This window comes from Schistocerca americana, chromosome 3, assembly GCF_021461395.2.
Source record: "Schistocerca americana isolate TAMUIC-IGC-003095 chromosome 3, iqSchAmer2.1, whole genome shotgun sequence".
NCBI classification, from domain to species: domain Eukaryota; kingdom Metazoa; phylum Arthropoda; class Insecta; order Orthoptera; family Acrididae; genus Schistocerca; species Schistocerca americana.
This window is the reverse complement of record NC_060121.1, coordinates 542,385,192-542,409,119: the sequence shown is the minus strand read 5'-3', so window position 1 is coordinate 542,409,119 and position 23,928 is coordinate 542,385,192. Positions and strand designations below refer to the sequence as shown.

At 40.9% G+C, this 23,928-nt stretch overlaps 1 protein-coding gene across 1 annotated transcript in view; it reads left to right on the top strand.

Moving 5' to 3' along the window:
• Positions 1–23,928, top strand: part of LOC124606931 (TWiK family of potassium channels protein 7) — a 457,919-nt gene that overhangs the window by 324,652 nt on the left and 109,339 nt on the right. Inside the window, exon 3 of the mRNA XM_047139046.1 lies at positions 20,684–20,856. Within this exon, the coding sequence (XP_046995002.1) occupies positions 20,684–20,856 (173 nt within the window). The remainder of the gene's footprint in view (positions 1–20,683; positions 20,857–23,928) is intronic.

Sequence of the window (23,928 nt, the reverse complement as noted above, 5' to 3'; positions counted from 1 at the left end):
AGTTCTAATTACTACGTAGAAAAGAATATAAACAGATGCTAGTTCTTCCGTATTTGTTCGCTACTCAATACAATAATTTTTCCCTACGGTGAATGAATTGACGAAGACCTTGGTTTCTGAAGTCTGCATTTTCGCTGTTCGGTAAACATTAATTCCAGAGATGCCACGAAATCGTTTTTTCTTCTGTGGAAAAGAAGTCGATGGGAAGAAATCGGTGGCTACCATGTCAGGACTATACAAGGGTGAGCCAAAATTTGATAGCCCACGGAACTAACAAGTATGGTTCCGTGCTGTTCAAAATGAGCTAAAGTGATGTCGTGAGCAGCTTCCCACAATACTTCGACTTAACCGGAAATTTCAGTAGAATACTCCTGTGACGGTTAACATCTTATAAGAATATTTGGTTTGCACCACACCATGTCAGTTTCAAATACATTGAGCATCAACTTGCCCATTGATGGATCTTTGCCTGTTTTGGTGGTTGTAAAATCACAGATCTGCGCTATTCGCTTCGTTTCCTTTCCTCGGGGTCAAGTGTTACATGACAGTTTTTCGGAACTGTCACGCAACATATGTAAATTGATATAAATTCATAACAGATACCTTGTATCTGAATAAGTTATTACAATCAGAAAAATAAGTTAATATTAAATGAATGAGTATCAGTTTCAATAGTCATGAAAAACAGTAGAAACAGTAAGGGAGCCCACCAAGTCATTCTTAGAAGGCCAATGAGAGGATGTAGTCGTTTCCATGGCTGGTCTCAACAAGCAGCTTTATGACACCCCAAGGTGCCGCCGTGCAGATGGACAGCAGTTAGGACATCCTGTAGTGACCGCTTTTACGAAATGGAGTGAGGAGGAATATTTAGCGAAAGGCGCCATTGTCAGTCGAATGTAGAAAGTCGACTTTTTGGATGGATATTGTAGATCGCTACCTTGTAGGTGAAAAGAAAGCTCCAGGTTAGATTTTTGAAAATTGAGAGATGTTGCTGATCGCGTAGCTCTTACAGAAAAAGCTATAAGGATGCAAGACGTACAGACATTGGTTCATCTGAACTTTATCCAGAATGACAGAGAAGCACGGCAGTGCTGGAGGGATGCTGCCTTTTTCAGGGGAGAATGGCAGAAGAGAAATCATCAGTTAATCAAGTAAAAAAAAAATAGTCCGGAGTCAGTTACCCACACTCGCCGATGAACGTTTTGATCGGTCGGAGCTGAGAAGATCAAGGGCCCAGCCAGTCAAGTTGAGCACCCATCAGAGAACGTGGCAAAGCAAGGTTTCCTCGTTGAATGTTCTCACACAGGAGACACTGACTTCTTCTTCTTTTTACTTGTTAGTCAGCTTCAGATCTTCTCATCTCTTGAAACCTGGTGCCGCTCCGCTGCCAGCTGATCTGATGCATTAGGAGACTTAAAATTTTTGGGCTATCCAACACTTAGCCGTAGGAGAGGGCTACTGGCGCTCTATTTCACTGAGGCCGCAGTACTTCAGTCACCGACAGCTACACTACGGTAGACAAAGTTGATGCCACATTAGATATAGGGAAGTACAGTCAAGCTATAATTTATTAATCTCACAGCCTCAATCTGAAGATTTGCCTTGTAAATTCAGGAACGGTTTATTTCCAAAACACGCAACGAGTGTGCACATTACCTTCAATAATTGTTTGTATTACCTTCAATATTCATATGCATTACCCTCAGTAGTTCTACTCCATGCTAACCAGTTTCACGACAAGCTCTTGCTACCTGCACAATTTATCCTCAGTTGCCCCCCTCCCCCAATCCTCATGTTACATACGTCGGATTTGCGTTCGCACAGGTTGCTGTAATTAAATGTTTATTCAGAAGTTGCCACAGGTTCCTGTGTATGAGGAATTAATTATCAATGACAATATCTAAACATCACTTTGTCTTAATAGTTAATTGTCTAACTTAAAAATATGCAAATACATCCAAGTAATTAGAATATGAGTATCAATTAACAGCTTACTGACACTCCCCAGCAAGGTACCTTACACAAGATAGCGCATCCAACAGTCATATACGGTGGTTAGGCGAGTATGGAAGTGATCTGGATTGGCGTCACACAGCTGTAATATTTCTACTGCTGCTTTGCTTCAGCGGGCATTGTCTGGGTTGGTGTGAGCAGTCACGGAACCAAGCAGGAAGCGAATTTTATCGTAGTCAATCTGTAGCGCAAGATGCTGAAAACTGATCCATGACTAATTTTCCATTTTTTCCACTTTCACTTCGGTTTTGATACAAAGGTCTCCGGGAGGACGACGGTTCAATCCCGCGTACGACCATCCTGATTTAGGTTTTCCGTGATTTCCCTAAATCGCTCCAGGCAAATGCCGGGATGGTTCCTTTCAAAGGGCACGGCCGACTTCCCTCCCCGTCCTTCCCTAATCCGATGAGACCGATGACCTCGCTGTCTGGTCTCCTTCCCCGAAACAACCAACCAACCAACCACCAGGGCTTACCATACTCCTGTATTTTCCTGTCTTTCACAGAGAGATCATCTGCGCCTCTCTTCTTTGTCATTCAGATTGAAATGTCTGCGTCACTGTGACAGACGGGGGTGCTTTGTAGCCGTAAACTTCCATAAAATTAGAGAGGATTGTAGCGTAGCCCATCAAACGCAGAAAATATATGCCAGCTCAATACCCTACTTTATCAGTGGGCTGCGCTGTTCGCACCTCTAGTGGCGTGTTGCGGTTCTATGACGCGGAATAGCCATGTGTACCAGGGCTGCAGCCATGTGCCTGCAAGCAAGAGATGGCAGTTGCACCGATTTTTTCATCTCCAGTTTCACCTGATTGTTAAAACCGCTCAAAATAAATGGTTTCTCAAATAACCGATTTTCAGTTTTTTATTGGTGTCATTTCCAGTAATAAGCATAGTCATCGAACAAAAATAGAAAAATTCTAAACACCCTCAGACTGCCACATTACGCTATTAAACATGATTTTTGAGCAGAGTTTCAAAGAATTAGTGTCAACAGGAGAATTCTGGAGATTTTGTGTTGTATCTGCAATCCCGCTCCCTTCTTTTCGAGAAAAGCAGCGAACGATAGACTGACGAGTTCTATTTTGTTTACAAGGTTGTCGGTTGTACTGCGGAATCCAATCGTTAAAGGTATACGATATTTTGGTGAACAACCGTTTCACCATGAGGTGACGCTGATGGAATGAAATGTCTGCTGCGTGCTGTAGGCATTTATATTTGCCGGTCCAGAGTTTAGGCCACCCGCACCATGCTTGGTGGTGCTGCGATAGTTAGTGGGGGCGGGGTGGGGGGGGGGGCTCAGTTACTTTCAGCCAGCCGTCATGTTGCGTACATCGATCTTCAATTGTGCGGATCGTTTGTCCATCCCTTGGAGAATAACAGCGTGCTCAGTACTCCAATACGCAGGGCACACTGCGTTTCAGACGAACGAAGTCTGATGGCAGAACTGTGGCACCTTGAACCCATCTTCCACGAGAATGGATACAGTAACCGACAGATTCGGGCGGCCTTGCGACACAAGAGCTCCAAGAACGACACAGAGGACGAAAACACAGAAGGGGACGACGACGAATGCGATAATATTCTGTTGACACCCACCTACGTACGGAGAAACGATCATCATAATAAAATAAGAGAAATCAAAGCTCGGACGGGAAAGATTTAGGTGTTCCTTTTCCCCATGCTCCATTCGAGAGTGGAATGGTAGAGAAGTAGTATGAAATAGTTCGATGAACCCTCTGCTGGGCACTTACGTGTGAATTGCACAGTAACCACGTAGATTTAGATGTAGAAGACCGCTTTCACACCGTTTGCTGGCAATGTATCGTCAAAAATAGTAAGATTACTGCGAAATACTACAGTTTTCCGCACGCGAGCCGAAATAAGAGCTTTTTAGGGACAGTGAAAGGCGACCTCTGTCTCAAAAAAGCGGAGATGTACAAAGTTCCGTGTGAATGCCGAAAAACTTATTAAACAAACGATCCGCACAACTGAAGAACGATGTACAGAACAAGAGCGCTACGGCGGCCCAACAAGTCTGCAGTAGCGGAACACTGCGTTGAAAGTGGACATAAAATAAGTTATTAATAAACTTAAGTCGTGATTACCACCGATAAATTTCGGGATTTCATTTTCAAAGAAACGACTGAAATTCGTGTGACTTATAATTTAATCAACAGGGTCAAGGGCTCCTACGGAAAAAGGCATGTATGCCTCCAGCACGCAGCAGACGCATTCCATATGCACCACCTGATGATCTCAGAACGGTTGTTCTCCGAAATATCGTGGACGTTCGCCGATTGGATCTGGGCAGCAGCCGAGAATCTTGGAAAAAAAAAAGAAAACTTCGTCCTTCTGTCTTTCGCTGCTCGTCTCGAAAAGTATGGTATAGGGGTGGGGGTGAGGTGGGAGTGTATGGGGTCAGGGTCGGGGGGGGGGGGGAAGGGGAGGGGGGGGAGGGAAGCTGAATACTGGACAAAATCACCAGAACTTTTCTGCGGCTTCCAATTTTTTTAAAGTCTGCACAAAAATCGTGTTGTAGTAGAGAATCGCACCACTGTTTGTGCATTACGAATATTCAGTGCTAAAGGGTGAAAACTGAGGATGGAGAAGTCATATTTTTCATATGAAGTTGACCGATTCAGAGGACTACAAGCAGATATAGACATACTGTGCAGACACAGGTAGCAGATCAGCTATTTTCTATTTTTATTGAAAACCGTGAATGAATTATTAAGTTTTCAATTTACTTTCCTTGACTTAATTTCCTTTCCCTTTTATTACTATGTAGAAACGACAGACAGATAACAAGCTTCTTTGTAAGATGTGTAGCGTCATTTTCCTTTAATTATTTCGATTGAAACACCCGCTTACAGACAAATATATTCATTAACTTTTTAATGGGAATTTGAATAAAATTGATTTGTTGCTTACAAAACTGCAAATGCTCTTTCAAAAATTCGAATGAACAATTTAAATAGCAGGCAGATTTACCAGAAACAGTCACATGACAATAGTTATGATTTCATTAATGAATTAATCCAGTAGCCAATATTTGCTGTCCACTTTGTTCACAACTAATCGTTCTATCTGTAAGTATACTACTTTCATCATAAACACTGGCATTCTAACATGATACCAATCTTCCAGAATCCACACAATTTCCTAACAACGATAAATATTGTTGGGCTAAAAATGACAAGCCTGGCGTAAACCTTGTACTCTTCCCAGGAATCCTAAGGGTCACTGCTTTGGGTAATAAAGGACAACAGCTACATTATTCTGTCAGCATTGCTCTACCCATTCTTTTGTCATATGTATGTTCCTCGATAGCCGGCCGGAGTGGCCGTGCGGTTCTAGGCGCTGCAGTCTGGAACCGCGAGACCACTACGGTCGCAGGTTCGAATCCTGCCTCGGGCATGGATGTGTGTGATGTCCTTAGGTTAGTTAGGTTTAACTAGTTCTATGTTCTAGGGGACTAATGACCTCAGAAGTTGAGTCCCATAGTGCTCAGAGCCATTTGAACCATTTTTTTGTTCCTCGTTATCCACTGTCGGTGTTATTAAAATAGCACTGATAGCTTTTTCCATTTTGTGTAATAACTCAATATTTCAGAGCAATGAAAATTTTGCGAATCATCATTAATCGTTACAATAAAGAATTCTGCTGTGACAAACTGATATAACTGATCGTTAACCGCTTATTAGTAAGAAATAAAAAGAACCCATCATAACCGCGACCAAACAAATATCGAAAGCTACCGGCTATTTGGAACTAAAATACTGGTATTGGTTTAAACCTGTCAGTTTTACTCATCCATATCACAAACGAACAAAAATTAATTACGTAAATTTGTTTTGGATGGGATGGTGAAAACTTCGAGTACCCTATGTGCAGTCATTTCTTCTCGACCTGTACATCCTGACATGAAACACTGCAGAAACATTCATTCCCGTCAGAGATTATCCTTTGTATGTCTTTCCATCAAACGAATATCATTTCCAATTCATTTTCTGTGACGAGAACACGAGTTTCGAATGATCGCATTCAATACAGCAGAGAACTGGATCACATCTCCAGCCACCGAAGACAGCTAATTGATCGGTCCCTAAAACAACTATTTTTTGAACGCACTTTTTACTCCATGTAACCAGGAATCCGCTGTTACAATCAGCGATATTTCTTTTTCCAAAGCCACTAGTAAGGGCGGTCAGAAAAGAAAAATTGGCTATTTGTGATGTATCCCTCAGTTTTGACCTCTTACGTAATGGTAATTGCTGTTGTGACGTCACTTCTTGATGAATTCTGCGAATTGCGCTTCTCGGTAGCATTGTCTGGTTTGTTTCCATTATTTCTCTGGCTTCATAAGAATTTTTTTAAAAAAATCTCTAGTATCTATCAGAATCAAATTATCAACCTTTCTGTATTGGCGCTGATCATAAGATGCTAAAATGTCGTCGGATACTCATTCTTTATTGCGAAATATTGAGGCGGTCGCGGATCTGGGTTCTACTACCGATTCTGCAGATATTTCTGAAGTAGTATTTAAATTGAAATTCCGATAGCGTATTTCGCTATTTTGTAATGAAATCATGGAATTAGTAATCAGGTGACGCATTAACTTCTTATGAAAATGTAACTTCATGTTGCTGTAACTGATAGATGTACTTCTGAGATACATGCGAACGACTGTGCCTACACGTGGATTCGTAAATGCGTGGTATGTTGACGTAATAAAACGTTTCCATTTAATAGCGTTGTTAACAGAACGAATGGCTTCACATTCATATCCATCGTCTAATGCATTTCTCTGTTTCTCCTGAGCAACGGCAGGCAAATATTATCCTTTAACTAGATGATTCATTGCCTTTCCATCCATCTGAAACTGTGTTAAAGCTGCATTCTTGATGATATCCGCGTCAACGGGATCTTAACTTATAGCAAAAGAAGGGCTCAGTATGTAACAAATACCAATGAAAATTATCTGAATTACTTTCATTTTGATGTTAACGTTGTACTATTTGCATGCAGTGAAAATAAAATCAGTTACAACAAGACTAAAATAAAGTGCGATGAACGAATGGAAACAAAGATTTTATAAATTAACGAAGTATCAGATCCAGATGGTTAGTATTTGTATTTATGGCAGTTAAAGGCAATGATTGTGCAGACTGTCAAAATTTCGCTAGTCGTTCAGCAATATTTCTTAAGTATTTTGGTACAAGGGACCCATGATCTCCTGCTGCTCTTTACAAAAAATTGCACTTCTTTTGATGTCTTGCCTTCATTCGACTTCGTATGTGTAGAGCACTGAAAATACCTGCACCATAGTGCTATGTCGACGCCATGTGTTCGAACCAGACCTGTTCCATTCATTCACGATTCTTCTTGTTAACATTACTGATAATTTTATTGTTCGCCAGGAAGCTTGTGGGTAGTGCTTTCGGTTCTGTCTCCGGTTTGATTTGCCGGCAGTGTTACTTGTACGTTAACAGTGGTATACAGGAGTATGAGCAGGTTTACTGATGGAGGTTGACGTGCACCTCGTGTGTGTGCGGGTCACTAAAACAAAGTGCAAGAGCAGTCTGACGACGCTACACGTATGCTGAGCTGTCCCAGCATGGACACCACAGTACGGTACTTCTGCACCTCGGGGTTGTTGCATTAATCTGTGTTGTGTGTTTGATTTGGTGAGTGCATAACACAGGCTTTTTTACTGTCGTGACGATATTTCACATAAATAACGCCAATTGGGGTAAAAAACAGAATTAATCATTATTGTTTGATCTTGGGCTTTCTCTGCGAATCAGCCATTTGTACTGTTGTCGGATGTCGTCATTACATTTACCTCTGTAACGAGCCACAGGACACCACTGGTCTCGTATACCAAAATACTCTGAAAATCTATCCCGTGAGTTCGAGTTCACCCTGTGTATAAATTCGTAATTTTGTGTCGCAGTCTCGACTTGAAGCTGTATAGCTGAAGTTTATTTTGCGATACTAGCCTCGATTTCTCTATGATTTTAATTTCTTCGAAATGTGTGTCTTGTCTCCACTCAAGTCGTGGAACTTTTCTACTCTAGCCGACTGTCTCCGATTAACGTTTCTTGTATTAATATGTGACTAAGAATAGTGTAAAGGCCGATAAAAAGTTTCAGTTCGAAGGCCGTACAATCCAGGGTAGGTATGGGAATCAGGCAAAATCGCCGTGAGCCGTGAGACAATAATTCCACGGCGGCACCAAGTTGAAGGCATCAGTTTGGAAAAGGATCGTCTGCTGCTGCATGAAAAGGTCCGTAATTGCCTGTTTCACATTCCTGCCCGACAGGAACAGTCGACCTTTCAACACCTTTTTTTACGGACCGAAAGCGTTGTAATCGCTTAGGGAGAGGTCAAGAATGTAATGCGGGAGCTCTAGTGTCTGCCACTTGAGTTGGCTTAACTCCTGTGTTACAACATTTGCGACATAGGGACGTGCGTTATCATGAAACAATACGGAACTTAGCGTGCCATTTAACAACGGTGATTTTCAACAAATATTAAAATTCTTAATCCTCCGACGGACTTGTACCGATGTTTGTCCTTCGGCAGCAGCCAAGAAAAAAAAACCAGCACGTTGGTCCTGTTTAGGGGCAGTTGGTAATAATTTCGCCATGGTTAATGTTTCTACACGCACGCCGGAAAGATGTGACTGCCACACTAATCCGTTATCTACACGTCAGTGCTTAAATACCAGCTACTTTGGATTTACGCTGCAGCAAAGCCTCCAAACGGAAACTTTTTGATCGCTCCTCATATTTGTAACTTGATATACTTGCCTCAGATTCACGGAAATACCATTGTCTACTCCCTTCACTGTCAATATATGGCCAACGGTATGCCGATATAGTCGTCACGTTGGTTACTTAGAGTAACCAACAGGCCAATGTTCATTACGTTACTGTTCAAAATGTACGTGTCATATCCCAGTCTTTATGCTGCCAGTCTACATTAATTTCTCTCTCGTGGAATTCACAAATGCATTCATGGATATATAAAAAGTGAAATATTACAACTCAGTATCTTCTACTCCTGCTAGTTATTTACTTCGATAGTCATCCATCTAAGCACTACGATAAGCTTTCAGTTATTATGACTTTTTTCGCTTAAAACAGAGACTTTTCATCCACGCGCTGAGTTAAACAAGGCGTTCGTATCATAGCATTAGTCGTTCACTGATCAACCCGGAAAGTCACAAACGTCACTGCTGCTGTACAGAAGATGTTCCGGTTTTGTGTGACTTGAGGTGGTATTCCCATTTGCTCTATTTCTTTTTCGATAATCATCTATCGCAATAGTGTGTTTTAGTTTAGAAATAAAAAAGTTGTTGTATAAACTTTTCATCGACCTAGGGCATACATTCTTCTTACGTGACCATCAAATTCAACTCTGCACTTGTTCGTCATGTCCGCAATTTTTTCTACCTCAGAATGTATTTTTTGTTTCGACTTCTTTCGTAAATTACGTTTTATAATATTTACCCAGTATACTGACTAAGATAGACGTCTGTTTTCTATCTAAAAACATCACTCATGCAGAAAGACACGTGACTGAGTTTAATGATCAACTTTGGTATTTATGGAAAATACTTCGTTTTAATTGTTTCATGTAATTTTGAAAGTTATTTCCATTCTTTAAAGTTATCACTTAAAAAGCTCTCTTCTCTAGTCCACTGGCTGTAATCATTGCATTTCTTGTTCCGTATCTGGTGTTTAACTCTTTTTGTATTGTCCCTGATATTTGACATTCTTTTCGGTTTCGTTAAAACGATATTAGCAAGCTTGTTTGTTGTATTACCCCTTTCGGTACAGTTGAACTATTGTACTGATTTCTAAAAGTTCAGAGAAAACATCCTTAGAATTTAGTTTTGTTCATGGTGTTAATCAGGGTTGTTCTTATGGTCCCTAAATTCTGCCATTGTGTTAAGCAGCACATCACGATCTAGGCAATAATACGCCTTTCTATACTTTAAGATGGTGGACACACACATTTTCTTAATCTCAGAATACAAATAATTCGTCTCAACATGTAATAAGTTATTAATGTTTTCAGTTTCGGTATTTATTCTACTGTTGACCGACCTTTTTGGCTCGGCTCTGAGCACTGTGGGACTTAACTGCTGAGGTCATCAGTCCACTAGAACTTAGAACTACTTAAACCTAACTAACCTAAGGACATCACACACATCCATGTCCGAGGCAGGATTCGAACCTGCGACCGTAGCGGTCGCGCGGTTCCAGACTGAAGCGCCTAGAACCGCTCGGCCACACCGGCCGGCTGACCTTTCCGGAATGGACGATACGGAGGCTTGTACGTTGCTGGGAGTAATGAGATGTCACATAATCTATCCTTTCCTGTAATGTTTCCTTTCTTAAGCAGAGGAAGAACTAAGCCTAATTTCAAATGGTCTTATAGTTCTTCTTTGTCCCAAATTTTTTCTATGTTTTTGTGTAGAACCTATTGGTATTTAATGCGAAACCTTAGATAATTTTGTTAGTATGTATCTGTATGTATCTGTTGTTTTTCAGTCTGTGGATATTATATTTTATCTCATCGCAACTGTTGTTCATAATTTAGAAGTTTCTTAAAGCATCCAGCAAGGCTTTCAAAGTTTTCTTTTTCAGATGTTTGCAAGATTACATCTATCTTTTGAACACGGAGGAGGGGAATTTGTATCCATATACCGTCTTTTCGTGGGTCTCACTTCATTGATGGATTTACTCTATCTTCTTCAATAATTCCTTTAAACACTTCCGTTTCTCAATGCGTGTTTGATTTCGCGTTTGTGTTCGTTGGGATTAATGTATTCTCATTCTTCTTGTTTCTTGCGCGTATAGATTTTTTTGTAATAGTTAAACGAGCCTTGACTGTTTCCGTGCAATTACCATTCCACCACACACGTTTATTTCTTTTTTTGATTCCTGAAGCTTGAACCTACAGCCTTCCTGTATTTTCAAAATGTCTCCTTACTGGTGGAGCTTATTGTTTGAGTTCATTTTTCTTTTCTGACAATAATTACCTCCACACATTATTATCATTATTTCCTTCACTTTCTCAGACGTTAAGTCCGGTTAAAAATGGAGTGACACGGACCTTGATCAAGCGTCACTTCCTTTTAACTGTACGGTATGTGTTATATTGCATTTAGGAACTTTCGGGTAATTGAACATGTATCAATAATTACGGATTTCTGTAGCTGTATATATATGTTTGGATGTAGCTGTATTGCATTGATGTACTGGTGGATATTGTGTGGTATGACTCCTGTAGTTGATAGTATAATTGGTATGATGTCAACTTTATCCTGATGCCACATGTCTTTGACTTCCTCAGCCAGTTGGATGTATTTTTCAATTTTTTCTCCTGTTTTCTTTTGTATATTTGTTGTATTGGGTATAGATATTTCGATTAGTTGTGTTAATTTCTTCTTTTTATTAGTGAGTATGATGTCAGGTTTGTTATGTGGCGTTGTTTTATCTGTTATAATGGTTCTGTTCCAGTATAATTTGTATTCATCATTCTCCAGTACATTTTGTGGTGTATACTTGTATGTAGGAACGTGTTGTTTTAAAAGTTTATGTTGTAAGGCAAGCTGTTGATGTATTATTTTTGCGACATTGTCATGTCTTCTGGGGTATTCTGTATTTGCTAGTATTGTACATCCGCTTGTGATGTGATCTACTGTTTCTATTTGTTGTTTACAAAGTCTGCATTTATCCGTTGTGGTATTGGGATCTTTAATAATATGCTTGCTGTAATACCGTGTGTTTATTGTTTGATCCTGTATTGCAATCATGAATCCTTCTGTCTCACTGTATATATTGCCTTTTCTTAGCCATGTGTTGGATGCGTCTTGATCGATGTGTGGCTGTGTTAGATGATACGGGTGCTTGCCATGTAGTGTTTTCTTTTTCCAATTTACTTTCTTCATGTCTGTTGATGTTATGTGATCTAAAGGCTTGTACAAGTGGTTATGAAATTGCAGTGGTGTAGCCGATGTATTTATATGAGTGATTGCCTTGTGTATTTTGCTAGTTTCTGCTCGTTCTAGAAAGAATTTTCTTAAATTGTCTACCTGTCCATAATGTAGGTTTTTTATGTCGATAAATCCCCTTCCTCCTTCCTTTCTGCTTAATGTGAATCTTTCTGTTGCTGAATGTATGTGATGTATTCTATATTTGTGGCATTGTGATCGTGTAAGTGTATTGAGTGCTTCTAGGTCTGTGTTACTCCATTTCACTACTCCAAATGAGTAGGTCAATATTGGTATGGCATAGGTATTTATAGCTTTTGTCTTGTTTCTTGCTGTCAATTCTGTTTTCAGTATTTTTGTTAGTCTTTGTCTATATTTTTCTTTTAGTTCTTCTTTGATATTTGTATTATCTATTCCTATTTTTTGCCTGTATCCTAGATATTTATAGGCATCCGTTTTTTCCATCGCTTCTATGCAGTCGCTGTGGTTATCCAATATGTAATCTTCTTGTTTAGTATGTTTTCCCTTGACTATGCTATTTTTCTTACATTTGTCTGTTCCAAAAGCCATACTTATATCATTGTTGAATCCTCCTGTTATCTTTAGTAATTGGTTGAGTTGTTGATTTGTTGCTGCCAGTAGTTTTAGATCATCCATGTATAGCAAATGTGTGATTTTGTGTGGGTACGTTCCAGTAATATTGTATCCATAATTTGTATTATTTAGCATGTTGGATAGTGGGTTCAGAGCAAGGCAGAACCAGAAAGGACTTAATGAGTCTCCTTGGTATATTCCACGCTTAATCTGTATTGGCTGTGATGTGATATTATTTGAATTTGTTTGGATATTAAGTGTGGTTTTCCAATTTTTCATTACTATGTTTAGGAACTGTATCAATTTAGGATCTACTTTGTATATTTCCAATATTTGTAGTAACCATGAGTGGGGTACACTATCAAAAGCTTTTTGGTAATCAATGTATGCGTAGTGTAGCGACCTTTGTTTAGTTTTAGCTTGATATGTCACCTCTGCATCTATTATCAGTTGCTCTTTACATCCTCGTGCTCCTTTGCAACAGCCTTTTTGTTCTTCATTTATAATTTTGTTCTGTGTTGTATGTGTCATTAATTTCTGTTTAATGACTGAAGTTAATATTTTGTATATTGTTGGTAGGCATGTTATGGGGCGATATTTAGCTGGGTTCGCTGTGTCTGCTTGATCTTTAGGTTTCAGATATGTTATTCCATGTGTAAGTGTATCAGGGAATGTGTATGGGTCTGCAATGTAACTGTTAAATAATTTAGTTAGATGTGAATGTGTTGAGGTGAACTTCTTTAACCAGAAATTTGCTATTTTATCATTTCCAGGGGCTTTCCAATTGTGAGTAGAATTAATTGCTTGGGTGACTTCATGTTGCAAAATTATCACTTCAGGCATTTGTGGTATCATCTTGTATGTGTCTGTTTCTGCTTGTATCCACCGTGCATGCCTGTTATGTTGTACCGGGTTTGACCATATGTTGCTCCAGAAGTGTTCCATGTCTGTTATGTTTGGTGGATTGTTTATTTTAATGTGTGTGTTATCTATTGTCTGGTAAAATTTCTTTTGGTTTGTGTTGAATGTTTGGTTTTGTTTCCTTCTATTTTCACTTTTTTTGTATCTTCTGAGTCGTTTGGCTAATGCTTGTAATTTCTGCTTCTTTTCGTCTAATTGCTCTGTCGCTTCTTGTTGTGAGATTTTACCTAACTTTTTTCGTTTTTTTTCCGAGATTTCATTTCTTATAAATTGAGTTAGCTGTCCGATTTCTTTTCTCAGTTTTTCTATTTTGATCTGTAGCCTGTGTTGCCATGCTGGTTTTGTGGGTTTCTTCTGTGTGTTGGTTGGTTCTGATCTCTGCCTAGTGTGTATATTTAGTGTAGTGAGTGCTCCTATATAAACCAGTAGTTGTAACTCTTCCATAGTTGTGTTTTCATTTATTTTGTTGTGTATAATTGTGTTGATAGTTTTTATTGTTGTTTCGACTTGTGGGTTATTTGGTGGTCTTCGCAAGAATGGTCTAATGTCTGTATTTGTGTCTTTGTATTCTATATATGTTAGCTGAAATTTTTCTTGTATATCTAACATCTGTATCACTTCGTGTTCTATTTGTGCTTGTTCTGGTGGCTGTCTTAAGATTTCGTTTTCCTCTGATTGTTTAATTGGTGCATGTTGTTCTTTGTTTGTTTGCTCTGGGATGTTTGAGTCCATTACTGTATTTTCTTCTTCTTCTGATTGCACATTATTTTGTTCCAGTATTTGTTGTACTTGTTGTTTGATGTTTTCTAATTCTGACTGGGGTATCCTGTTATTTTTTATTATTACACGGATCTGATCAGCTAATCGTTGTTCTGTTAAAAATTTTAATTCTGGGTATCTGGTAATAAATGTTGTGTATACTTGTGATCTGTATCCAGTTGTGTTGGTTCCCAGGTTTGTTGCTTGGTAATAACAGAACATGAGGTGTCGATTAACTTCATCTGACCATCTCATCCTCTGTCTTTGTTTTCCTTCTAGGGTGGTTGCAGGAAGCATATCCTGCAAAACACCTCTATTTGGATTTAAATCATTTTCCCGTTGGCTAGCAGTGTCGCTACCATTGTGGGCGGGCATAGGGTTCAAGCGTCGTCCCCGACCATGACGGAGCTTGTCCGAGGCTTCTTTAGTTCTGTCCTGAACCAACTAATCACACTAAAAGGGGGGTTAGCCCTATTAGTGGTTTGTTCTTTTCGTCGCCTTTTACGACTGGCAGAACATACCGGAGGCCGATTCTTTTCCCGGGCCTCCACGGGGTTTATCATCATCATTATTATTATTATTATTATTATTAGTAGTAGTAGTAGTAGTAGTAGTAGCCGTAGCCGTGTATTGCAATTGTCGCTTTTAGTTCCTACTTAGTATTATTTCTTAAAAGGGGCCTACATGTGTGCAAGTTTTGTTTCAGATCGTTATTTTACTTCCATTATTGCCTTATTATTTACAGTATTATTATTACTATCGTCGTGTGAACAAACTGTGATGCGAAAAATTGTTGTATACATAAGACCGTGGTTCGACAGAAAAGAGGGTTTGAAGGCTCTAATCTTACCAGACTAAATAAACAATAAATGTAAACGTCGAAGCCGCACATGGCTGTGTGATCTTTCAGTGCGGCTTCGTCTTACAGAACGACCTCCTTGGACTGCCGTGGAGCAGACGGCGAACGGTGTGTGCTGCCGAGCCAAATGTACTGTTTCCCTCGATTCGCAAGTCTCAGACTGCAGTATAACTGTATTGGTTGCTATCATTATTTTACTCTGTTGTGGGACTGAGGGGCAACAACGCTGTGTTGCTTTTAAAACATACAGAATTTGAATGTTACAGAGTTAGAAATAAAAACTCGAGAATATCAAAAAATTGTGCTTAAGAGTTTTAAACGGCCCACAGACAATTTCAGTGAATTTTTTATGAAATTACGCGGGACGATTCGGCTTTCAGGCTATCTAAACGGAGTTCTTTCAGTGGACGGCTACATGCTGGCCAGTCAAAGTCCGGAAGCAATGAATGCAGGTTAGATGTAAAACTTGTTTTACTAACATTTTAAGTTACTGGGCAAAGTTCAAAATTTTTTGTGATGCACATTGGACTCCTTTCTGAGTTGCTTTAGTAATGAGCTGTAAAGGTCAGTTCTTCGTCTAGTGTTATAGCTGTGGACATCTCCATTCTTCTCAAATTCTGATGAATTATTTATGACGAATTTGATTAGTATGTGTGTATGTTGTGAAGATGCAGTTAGAATGCCTAGCTGCATGAAGAGGTACCTACAAGATGACTGCAGTTGAACAGCACATATCGTTCATGTTGTTCACTTTTGTGTAATCAGTACTTTCTTTTTCAGCGATAAGTTACCCCAGAAAATTGTTCCACACGACATTATTCAGTGAAAATATGCAAACTAAATTAAAAGATCAATTCGTTATTCCTAAGACTAGCAGTAATACGAAGAGCAAAAGCGGGTGAACATAATTGTTTGAACAACTCAGAATTATGCTATGATGATGAATGCTTGTGATTGTGATGCTGATACGGTTGGAGTTGTCAGGTTGTTGAGAGAGTTGTTGAAAGGTCTCTGTTGGATTCCTTTCATGTTTAATTTCTTAAATCTGTTGCCATTTATGGAATAAATTCCTCTTCTAAATGTACTGTGGCGTTTCTGACTATCTGGGAGGAGACTGAGCAGTGGAACGTGTTACTTTTACACATAAACAAGAACGATCTGTCACACTACCACACTTTAAAACACAGTTTATATGTAATTCATGTCACACAGTCTCATACGGAACCTACATCCGCTTTCTGTTATACACTGTATATGATAAGATACTGTCATCCCCCTTCCCTTCTGTGTGAGAGGATGAATGATCAAATGTGTTTGTAGTTGCATGCTTGAGGGTAGCAGACAAGGATGTCTGCTAGAGAACAGTAGGACCAACGTCGGAACAGGTAGCTACGCTTCCTAAAAGCAAAGAGGTTTCTATCCTTAGTATGGTTCTGTCCGTCCGTTGTCATGTTGGTATAGGAAGCTGCCCCTCTGGCCACTTCCGTTTGTCTTTGTGAGCCACCCTCAGGAAGCACGCTCGGCAGTAGGCAGTTGCAGTGTGGCCGTGGCGAGCGTCTGAAGTGGTAAGATCTCTGGCTAAGCGCGTGTCTGTTAAGCCCGTAGGACAATGGATTTCTTAAGTTCAGCCTAACTGAAAATTTAATCACCCTTATTTCGGGTTTAGGTCTAAAATATCCGATGTTATCTTAAATTGCAGCGCAGTATTATTCTCGTGTGAAGTTCAGATTAGTTTCCGGTAGTTGCTTTGTTACTACTTTGTGAGTAAAGTGGAACTACGTGTTGATCAGTAACTCTAACTAAGATTAATCTTAAATGCGAATGCTTGTGTGATTATAACGTCTCGTCTTGACTATATTTTCAATATAGCAACTTTTCTTTATGTTCAGCCCACGTGGGGTGTACTTTGTGAGACCACTACCACGTGCTTATATAACTGTTTGACCCATCAGGTTAATAGTAAGACGTTAGTAACCAGTTCAAGGTTTTGGTTTTGTCAATTGCTTTTCGATCTAATGTATTCTAATTATCAAAATTATTGTGGAGTTGTACGCTTTGTGTAAACCAAGTTGACCACGTGGAGCATGTGGTGTAATCATCAAAGTAGCCCTCAGCTATTCTTTTTGCGAAGACTTCGCAAAGAGTTAATATGAATTTAGTATACCAGTGTGTGGTAATTACATGACGGACAGGATTGTGGTATGAACGTAATTTCTTTGGGTAAAAAACTGAATCTGTTGGTTGTGGTTAATTTCTTCTTGCTTATGTTTCAATGTTCTTCGTGAGTTATTTTATGAATGCAGGGTTGTATGCAGTCTCCCAATCTTGGCTCCATATTTGATGTGTTCCGTAAGATTAAAATCTCACATTTTTACAATCCTTAAACAAGGCACCAGCTCAGTTATAACTCACATATAATATGCTGAAATTTCAATGAACAATCTTAAAATAAATTTCCAAATATAAACTGATTTCTTTCTTTTTATTTAAATTCTCCTTTTTATATATTACCGGTTGTTGTATGACTGTAAAAGATTATAATCAATGTTAGTCTCTTTGGGAATTTGGTAAACTTAGACTAGATACCTGATGAAACAGTTGCTTAGTAATACAAGATTAATCTCCCCAGACAGCTCACAGCTTGTAATCCGGTTTTATTGTCAGTCAGTACCGCTTTCATCATAGCAAAATTAATGTAGCAATATTACATTGTTACAGGAGCTGCTTGGGCTAAGCTGTAAATACGTTGTGTGTCTGGTGAAACACTATAATGAGGGTTTAATGCCTCATATTAAAATTAACCGTTGTTTAAATGCATTTCCCCATACAAGAAATGCCAAGTGTAACACTATCACAGCACACAGGAATGAATGTTCGAAATATCGCCTGCCACAATATGTACACAGGGACGCACAAGGACGCTACGTGTGATTTACTAATGAAAGTCCAGTGCGTCCACCTCCAACTTCTCGTAACAGAACTGTAGCCAATTTGCTTACCTCGCGTGTTACAGACGTTGTCCAACTGGTTTCTTCTCCGTCGGCGGCGAGCTCTAACGTTTGTGCTATAAACAGTACATAATAATGTGGCAAGTGTGTGGGTTTAAATGCTTAAGCATAATGAGCCTCGCAAAACGTCAGGATGCCAATTAATTTTGTTTCATTTCACCAATCGCAAAATTAGTAAAGCGATTTGTAGAGTCAGTCTACCATTAAATTTCATAACAAGATTCCTGGTCATTAATCATTAGTTGTCGAGCACCGCAAAAGTCAACAAGTGCTTCACACTATCTTAGAATACACATGAGGTGGCGCTAGTATATTTTCCGAGGCAACTCTAACAATTAATTTCGTTTTTACGGTGAGTTGCACTTCACACTCTAGTTCGCGTGTTGCCACCTCTAAAACCGATCGTAGACTACCTTGGATTAATACAACATCGTATAGGCAGGTTCACGTATTACTTCGTCGGAAACCGATCGTAGATTAGTAATGAGCTATCTTGGCAATTTGGCGCCTGTCTTCTCAGTGCACAATAGTGATAGGTCCACCCTTTCCATCAATCAGCACTGAACGTAATTAAAGTTTGTAATTAGTATTTCCTGATGAACTGAGATGATATTGAAATCATTAGTAACGAGTTCTCAGTGCAAGTGACGTCACCAGCACGGCCACAGCAGTACATTAATAGTTACCGATAAATATAAATAATAAAAAAATCCCTACTTGACGATCACCATTGTAGGTGAATCCCAACAGCCAGTACGATACGTTTCTTGCTCGCCCTGCCGTTCTCACGCTATGTGACAACCTGGCGCATCGTTTGATGAGACTCCCCCGTGATCCTACCTACTCCGTAGTCTCCAGTAACAAAATCTTACTGTACTGTGCAGTAAAAGACAGGAACAAAAATGTGATAACTGTGGGCGGGGATGCGACGTAAACGTAAGTTTGATGATGAGCCCTGGGTAAACTGTAGGAAGGAAATTGACGATGAAATACAGTATGTGATCAAAAGTATCCGGACACCTCCAAACCATACGTTTTTCGTATTAGGTGCATTGTGCTGCCACTAACTGCCATGTACTCCATATCAGCGACTTCAGCAGTCATTAGACAACGCGAGAGAGCAGAATGGGGCGGTCCGCCGAACTCACGGACTTCGAACATGGTCAGGTGATTGGGTGTCACTTGTGTCATACGTCTGTACGCGAGATTTCTACACTCCTAAACATCCCTAGGTCCACTGTTTCCGATGTGATAGTGAACTGAAAACGTGAAGGGACAAGTACAGCACAAAAACTTACAGGCCGACCTCGTCTGTTGACTGACAGAGGCCGCCGACAGTTGAAGAGGGTCTTAATGTGTAATAGGCAGACATCTATCCAGACCATCACACAGGAATTCCAAACTGCATCAGGATCCACTGCGAGCACTATGACAGTTAGGCGGGAGGTGAGAAAACTTGGATTTCATGGTCAAGCGGCTGAGCCACACATCACGCTGGTAAATGCCAAACGACGCCTCGCTTGGTGTAAGGAGCGTAAACATTGGACGACTGAAAAGTGGAGAAACGTTGTGTTGAGTGACGAATTACGGTAGACAATGCGGCGATTCCGATGGCAGGGTGTGGTTACGGCGAATGAACGTTATCTACCAGCTTGTGTATTGCCAACAGTAAAATTCAGAGGCGGTGGTACTATGGTGTGGTCGTGTTTTTCGTGGAGGGACTTGCACCCCTTGTTGTTTTGCGTGGTACTATCACAGCACAAGCCTACATTGGTGTTTTAAGCACCTCCTTGCCTCCAACAGTTAAAGAGAAATTCGGGGATGGCGATTGCATCTTTCAACACGATCGATCACCTTTTCATAATGCACGGCCTGTGACGGAGTGGTTACACGACAATAACATCCCTGTAATGGACTGGCCTGCACAATATCCTGACCTCAATCCTATGGAACACCTTTGGGATGTTTTGGAACGCCCACTTTGTGCCAGCCTCACCGACCTACATCGATACTGCTCCTCAGTGCAGCACTCCGTGAAGAACGGGTTGCTATCCCCCAAGAAACCTTCCAGGACCTAATTGAACATATGCCTGCGAGAGTGGAAGCTGTCGTGAAGGCTAAGGGTGGGCTAACACCATATTGAATTCAACCCTTACCGATGCAGGGCGCCACGAACTTGTAAGTAATTTTCAGCCAGGTGTCCGGATACTCTTTGATCACATAGTGTACATACGCAGAGCTGATGAGAGCGTTGAAGTCTAACCGTGTGAGCATGGTTGTAATGAGACAGGTCAGACAGTGTTGTTTTTGGGGACGGATGCGTTAGTACTGGAGATGTTGGGCAGGATAGGGCGTGGTTTCATTAAAAAACGCTACCTACCCAGAAAGTGAAATAAGTTTTGCGACGTATGTGGCGGTGGAATTCATGTAAATCATGGAATAGGTGGCTAGTGTTTTTCTTGTTGACGATATGAGGTTAATCGAAGTAGTTGTTGCATGCGGTGCGCTCTGCCGGCAGGTTACGGCAACATTGTGCCGGTGACGTTCTGGGGGCGTGTCTTCTGCATCCTGTTCGGGCTGGTGGGAATCCCGCTGACGCTGACCGTCATCGCGGACATGGGCAAGCTGTTCGCCACGGCCGTGCAGCTGCTGCTCGCCAGGATACGAGAAGGTCTGCCCGCGCCCCTGCAGGTGCGTACTGGCTGCTCTCCGGAACCTCCGCTCCACTGCTTCTTGATGGCTGATTGACTAACCATATTGGTTACCTACATATTGTGAGTCTCCTAATACTTACAGCTAAGTTTCTATAGCTGTACAAAAGTTAACCCGCACACAACTTCTGTGTCTTTTATTCCACGACGTTGCTAAACAAATTACGAGGTCGTACTGAAAAGTACTGCCTCTGAATTTTTCATGCTTTTTAAACAAAACAAATGTTATTGAAAATCTACATCTTTATTCTACTTGTCTACACATTTGCGGCCTGTGCCGCTAACGCGCTCGGAATTCTAGCGTGTAAATGTCAGTGCTCGAGAAGCAGCGTGATGTAATAGTTTCGAACTAGAAGAGTTCGTCCACACCTGCAGCACTCTCTCCTGCAGCATGGCAGTGCCAGACTACAGACACGAGTGTTCCGACATCAGCATCAACCCGATGCCTTGGGTTCGCTGTCATCTATCATCATCCATAGAGTCACGACTTGGCCCCACTCGATTCTCATCTGATTCGAAACTTAAAAATCATCTTAAAGGACGTCTCTACGTTACGGTATCAACAAACAGGGCTCTCTTTGGGAGAAATGTGGTAGTCGCCAGGATAACTACACTCACGCTCATAAATTAAGGATAATGCTGATAAATGGTGAAACAACGCTCTGGTGGGCGGTTTGCGGGTTAAAATCACCTCAGGGTATGACCATGCGGTGCATTTGACGTGCGGTCGTCGCATGGTGGCGCTGGCAGCAGTCCACATACGCAGAGGTGTGTTGGTGCATGTCAGAGTACGGTGCAGCGAGTAAGTGTGCAGACGTTTTCAGACGTGCTAATGGTTACTGTGTGTTGAAAATGGCTCAAAGAACACATATTGATGACGTTATGAGGGGTTGAATACTAGGGTGACTAGAGGCTGGTCAAACACAGCAGGTCGTAGCACGGGCCCTCCGTGTGCCACAAATTGTGATCTCAGGATTATGGAAACTATTTCAACAGACGGGAAACGTGTCCAGGCGCTGCAGTACGGGACGTCCACAGTGTACAACACCACAAGAAGACCGATATCTCACCATCAGTGCCCGCAGACGGCCACGGAGTACTGCAGGTATCTTTGCTCGGGAACTTACCGCAGCCACTGGAACAGTTGTCTCCAGACACACAGTCTACAGACGCCTGAACAGACATGATTTATTCGCCCGGAGACCTGCAAGGTGCATTCCATTGACCCCTGGTCAAAGGAGAGCCCTTAAAGCCTGGTGTCAAGTACACAGTACATGGTCATTGGAACAGTGGTCCCAGGTTATGTTCACGGACGAGTCCAGGTATAGTCTAAACAGTGATTCTCTCCGGGTTTTCATCTGGCGTGAACCAGGAACCAGATACCAACCCCTCGATGTCCTTGAAAGGGACCTGTATGGAGGTCGTGGTTTGATGGTGTGTGGTGGGATTATGATTGGTGCACGTACATCCCGGCATGTCTTTGACAGAGGAGCTGTAACAGGTCAGATGTATCGGGACGTCATTTTGCATCAGTATGTCCGTCTTTTCAGGGGTGGAGTAGGTCCCACCTTCCTCCTAATGGATGATAACGCAGGGCCCCACCGAGCTACCATCGTGGAGGAGTACCTTGAAACAGAAGGTACCAGGCGAATGGAGCGGCCTGTATGTTCTCCAGACCTAAACCCGATCGAGCACGTCTGGCATGCTCTCGGTCGACGTGTCACTGCACGTCTTGAAACCCGTAGGACACTTCAGGAGCTCCGACAGACACTGGTGCAAGATTGGGATGCTATACCCCAGCAGCTGTTCGACCACCTGATCCAGAGTATGCCAACCCGTTGTGCGGCCTGTGTACATATGCATGGTTATTATATCCAATATTGATGTCGGGGTACATGAGCAGGAAACAGTAGCGTTTTGTAGCACATGTGTTTCGGGACGGTTTTCTCAACTTATCACCAATACTGTGGACTTACAGATCTGTGTCGTGTGTGTTCCCTATGTTCCTATGCTGTTAGCGCCTGTTTTGCGTCGTGCCACGTTGTGTGGCACCACATTCTGCAATTATCCTTATTTATGAGCATGAGTCTATGTTGAGAAATAAATATGTTGACATGGAGAACGAAGATGTAGCATATTAATAAAGTTTGTTGTATTTGAAAAGCTTTAATGGTTTTCACATAAAAATCGCAGGCATTACTTTCCAGTATCCACAAGTAATTGTTTTCGGAAATAATGGAAGGAGCAAGGGAGGCATAGTCTGCCAAGAAATGGGTTTTCTTGCAGCGCCAGCATCGCATTTAGCAACTGATTGGCAAGAAAAACTACACAGTTAACGCACAAATCAAATTTTTGTAACAATGTAAGGCGGCAACATTGCCCAGATGCACGTTAAATGAAAATCCTCACACGGTTGGTATATCTAATTACATACAACATTTTCCGTACTAGGCTCTACATATGTGGACTCGTTCAGATAAGCTGTTTACGAACTTAATAACCTAGCTATATAGACCTTATTCATTATTCTACGTTACTGTTTTAAGAAACATCTGTACAGCTGTATAAAATTCTACGTAATAACGAATCGCCTGCATTTTAACCTGATATATTTTAGCATTGAGCATGCTATTGAGATGTAATGTCATAAACAAAATTCGAAACAGTGCTGCATACAAGAATATATACTAAGGGTACTCAACCTTTCCTACCAACCCGCCCACTCTATCTCTGTTAGTAGTAAAATTTTCTAACCGCCCACCGCTTCCACAGTAATTGTGTTTTATAAAGCAGGGTAGTAACTTCACTTTAATAAAGAACAGCTACATAAGTTAAAGCCCATAACAATAATAATAATTACATACCAGATACGTTGCGTCAGACTTTTATGAAAACCTTATGAAAATGGTTTTAAAATCTCTACCGTCTACCGCCCAACATAAATGCTGGAACGCGCATTAGTAAATGATATGGGACCAGGTTGACTGCTACTGATGTATACGAAAGACTGCATTTGCATACGTAATTAGTGTGATTAATTTCAGAGATTATC